This window comes from Glycine max, chromosome 1 (genome assembly GCF_000004515.6).
Source record: "Glycine max cultivar Williams 82 chromosome 1, Glycine_max_v4.0, whole genome shotgun sequence".
Classification (NCBI taxonomy): Eukaryota; Viridiplantae; Streptophyta; class Magnoliopsida; order Fabales; family Fabaceae; genus Glycine; species Glycine max.
In genome coordinates this window covers 2,073,587-2,078,145 of record NC_016088.4, presented here as the reverse complement: position 1 = coordinate 2,078,145, position 4,559 = coordinate 2,073,587, and the positions used below count along the sequence as shown (strand labels likewise).

At 36.7% G+C, this 4,559-nt stretch overlaps 2 protein-coding genes across 2 annotated transcripts; one reads left to right on the top strand and one right to left on the bottom strand.

The window, feature by feature from the left end:
* Window positions 1–1,234: 1,234 nt before the first annotated feature.
* Window positions 1,235–2,105, bottom strand: LOC100780546 (lectin 9). The gene has a single exon (XM_003517636.4). The coding sequence runs from the start codon at window positions 2,103–2,105 to the stop codon at window positions 1,239–1,241; it is 867 nt and encodes a 288-aa protein (XP_003517684.3). The 3' UTR covers window positions 1,235–1,238.
* Window positions 2,106–3,203: 1,098 nt separating this feature from the next.
* Window positions 3,204–4,019, top strand: LOC100780021 (lectin 5). Its single transcript, XM_014761959.2, has one exon. The coding sequence runs from the start codon at window positions 3,204–3,206 to the stop codon at window positions 4,017–4,019; it is 816 nt and encodes a 271-aa protein (XP_014617445.1).
* Window positions 4,020–4,559: the final 540 nt, after the last annotated feature.

Here is a 4,559-nt window from a genome sequence, read left to right as displayed (position 1 = left end):
ATGAAAAAAAAATCCATGAGCTCAAGAAATTCATAATCAAGTGAGATTACCTGCAAATGAGACTTAACATTTGCCAAAGTGGGATCCTTCACATCGAATGTGAAAACATGTAAAAGAAAGATTAATTGTGAAAACATGTAAGAAGAAAATTAAATAAAATAATTATTCATTTCCAATTTTACCACTTGAACACAACTTGGGGAAGATGCATAATTATTGAAAAGAATAGAAGTCAAGGGAAAGAAAAATGAAACATACTTTGGTGACCACCCCCAATGAATAGTTCAATGGCATGAACAAAGTGAGTGTAGAGGGTGGAAGTCCAACGCATCCTCGGAGCCATTATGCTATGCTTAGAAGGGGTGGTGACAAAACCATGTCTGGATATTTAGAGTTCAAGGTCATTTTTTTAAAAGAAATAGTTTTTTATCCCAAAGAACTTTACTTTACGTAAGAATATAGTCAAGATTTAATATTATATATATATCCAAGATTTAATGTTAGTCACTAAATTTTCTAAAATGATTTAGTGTGCTTTAAGAAAACTAAAGTAATCTACCTAAAAAAAATATAAGTAGCTAGGTATTGTTAACTTTACAAAATTTACTTACATTCACTTCTTTCTTGTAAATTATAAATTTTTAACATGTTAGACATTGGGTAGGAAGAAGAAGAATTGCTCAGGAACTAAATTAAATTCACTTTTCTTTTTTTGAGAGAAAATTAAATTCACTTAATATAGATAACTTCACACTTAATTTACATTATATACTTTTTATGTGTTCTTTATCTTTTTCCATCTGGCACTATCTATTAACGTTAGTACGTCTCTTCGTGGGATTGGACTCCGTCTCTCTTTCTCATCCATATCTCTTTAGGTTTAATATATATATATATATATATATATATATATATATATATATATATATATATATATTTGATTGATTGATTGAACATTGAAGTACATTGGGTTTTAAATCAACGAATACGTATGTAAGACAAGCTGGTTAACTGCGTAAATTTAGTTTGCTATTGAAGAATTCCACTGACTTAAGAAAAAAATAATGCCAATGGTTTAATACAAACATGAGGAGGGTATGTTATTAATGGAAGAAACAATGTACTCGACCAACAACCATACAATTATAACTTCGACAGAATCCACAAAGGGAAACGTTTTATTTTTATTAAAAGGGAGCGATGGATATAATCTCCTTCAACTCTGAGAGCCGCTGGATCTACAAGGCTGCTTCAAAAGACCAGTTAAGAATGTCATGTGTTTCAACCAAGTCACCAGTGGAGGCAGAGAAACCAACACTGATCCATTCGGGCAAAACATTCCTCAAATCAACAATAGCAGAGACAGTGGCATTCCTATTGTCAGGGTAACCCACAAACACACTCAACCTCTTGTCCTCGGAGTTGTAGTTCAGGCTCGCATGTGCTACAGCATTATCAGGTTCAAGTTCACTAGGCCATGGCACAGTTGCCACTGACTTAATAGAGTCAACATCAATTCCAACATGAGGAGACTGGTTTGGTGAATTGGGGTCCCAATCATTGGTGAAACTATCAAACTCAATGGCCACTATTTGGTTTTTAGAAGGGTCCAGTGCAGTTTCCGGCTTGAAAAGACCAAGATACCCCCCACTTGAGTTTTTGGGGATCAGGAAGTTAAGGTTGGCTGATGTAAGAAAGAAGGCAAAGCCATCACCACGAAGGGCTGAACCCTTAGGGTTCACGACAAAGGAGAAATCAGAGGTGAAGTCTGCGAGATGTCCGTTGTTCTTGTTCCAGAGGTGTATCGGTGTGATATGCACTACTCTTCCAACACTGTGTGGAACTGGTTTGCCAAGTTGGTCGGTGTTGGTTAACCTTAGAGCCCCACCAGATACTGAGGCATTGCCGATCAAAAGTACGTTTGGATCATCTTTGTCGAAAAAAGAGAAGTCAATGCCAACGGTTTCGTATGCTGACATTGGGGATGGGGGTTGTTGTTGTGACTTGACACTGTGATGTTGTAGCAACAAGAGGAAAGGGATGAAAAATTTGATAAGGGGACTAAGAGATTGAAGGAGGTTAGGTTTTGAGTTGGGGAAAGCCATTGTGTGGTGATAGATGCCTGAAGCAATGTGAGGACTGAGGTTATATATATAGGCCTCTTTAGCCAGCTAAGAATATAAATAAGAATACAATTGCCGAATAATACGGCATGCAGCTTGCATAGTATGTTAAGTTTAATTATTGTTGCCGTTTTCGCCAACTAATGAAGGTGGAAAATCCAAGGGAATTCTACAAAAGTTTGAATATACAAGTCCAAAACATGATGATCAGAAAAGCTTTGGATATCTGAAAACGATCAGTTTATAAGAAAAAAATAGAATATATGAAAATATGCTCCTGGATACGTATTGGTGAGAAATATTTGCAAAATGCATGAAAGCTAGCCATAATTGCATTACAAAAAAAAGTCATAGGTGTATATAGTGTCAACCATATATTATATTGGGTAACACCTTGTTTATGTAGTCATATTTAACTTGTCTTTCAACTTAAAAAAAAAAAGTTTGTAATCTGTAAACTAGTTACGTTATATTATTATTAATTATACCCGTACATTCCATCATATATTGTGGGATAATATGCAAATCCTACGTTACCGATGCATAGATGGAGGCCAAATGGGATAAGATCGAAAAATTGTTGTGTTAAATCGTTGTACTATGCAGAGGCCCTTTGTGATGCTATATATGTATAGCGCATGTTAATTAATTTTATTGATAACAAGGTATAACTCGTTTACTTGGCCGCATTATTTATAGTATAATTACAGCTGTATCTTGTTCTTTGAAAATGTCCTGGTTTATTAACAACTAAAAAATTATATACATTATTGTTTGGAACAAAGCAAATCTCTCCACGGACAAACAGTGATGTCCAAAAACATCTTGAGAAACATATCTCGGACTAATTGATTAACCTTGATTGTTTATTTTTTCATAGGAAATCTTCCTCGCTCTTTTCGCCTATGTTTGACAAAGGCCAAACAAACTATGCAAAGCCTAGTTTGGTCAAATGTATTGTTGTTAATTTAATTATTTTCCTAAAACATCCTTCATAACCCAAAGGCCTATAAATAGCTACATTCTTCCCTCGTTCTAAGCATCACCATCATTCACATCAACAACAACAACAACAACACAATGGCCAGCCATGCAGCTCAAAACCCTAAATCTGTTTTCCTTATGACCTTCCTCTTGCTAATCACCAGCGCCAAATCAGACTCATTTTCTTTCAACCTACCCAGATTTGAGCCAGATGCTTTAAACATACTACTCGATGGTAGTGCCAAGACAACAGGTGGAGTGCTACAACTCACCAAAAAGGACAAAAGAGGAAACCCTACACAACACAGCGTTGGCCTCTCAGCATTCTATGCAGCACTTCATCTCTCCGACGCAAAAACTGGGAGAGTCGCAAACTTCGCCACCGAGTTCTCCTTCGTCGTGAACACAAAGGGTGCACCACTCCACGGCGACGGCTTCACCTTCTACCTTGCATCACTCGACTTTGATTTCCCAGACAACTCAAGTGGTGGCTTCCTCGGACTCTTCAACAAAAAAACAGCCTTTAACACTTCCCTAAACCAAGTTGTTGCTGTTGAGTTTGACAGCTTTGCAAATGAATGGGACCCTAATTTCCCAGAGTCTGATTCTCCTCACATTGGAATTGACATCAATTCCATTAGGTCTGTGGCAACTGCGCCATGGCCACTTGATATTCAACCACAAGGGTCAATAGGAAAGGCACGCATAAGCTACCAATCTTCCACCAAAATATTGAGTGTCTCGGTGGCTTATCCAAATAGTCCTGTGAAACTGAATGCCACTGTTTTATCGTATCCCGTTAACTTAGGGGCTGTTCTGCCCGAACGGGTCCTATTCGGTTTCAGTGCTGCCACCGGTGACTTGGTTGAAACACATGATATTCTTTCATGGTCTTTCAATTCCTTCTTGTAGATAAACACAACAGCTGGGAGAAGAGAAGAGAATAAAATGCATATTGAGAGAATGGTCGATGGTCTTTTATGGTTTAATGGATATGTTGTTAGTCGTTACTGTTTGTGAGGTCTCTGTTTCGGGTTTCCTTAATAAGGATTGGTTCAAAATTATGAATAATATTTATTTGCATGGGCGCTAGTAATGTCAATACTTCCCTTCATGTTACATCAAATATATGTGTGTGTGTTTGTTTTTGCCTATTTCGCCTTTACGGTGTTAGGTGAATTAAGAAGAAGAGCGAATTGAGAATCATAGTAACTAGGTTTCAATTGCATAGGTCAATTCAATTATAAAAAGATAAAAATAAAAAGTAAAAAGTATAGATAGATCGATATAATAGAGACAGAGGGAGAGGGGGAGAGAAAGAGAAAAGAAGTCTATACTACTCTTAAGTGAAAACAGATAATAAAATACATAAAAGCCTTTTATAGACGACCTGTGAGAGACAAAACCTATATGCACACGGATTTCCTTCATGTTAAATGTGGTAGATCTAGT

Bases quoted from the DNA above. Each gene is read 5' to 3' on its own strand.
- LOC100780546 (XM_003517636.4), bottom strand. From the start codon at position 2,105: ATGGCTTTCCCCAACTCAAAACCTAACCTCCTTCAATCTCTTAGTCCC.
- LOC100780021 (XM_014761959.2), top strand. From the start codon at position 3,204: ATGGCCAGCCATGCAGCTCAAAACCCTAAATCTGTTTTCCTTATGACC.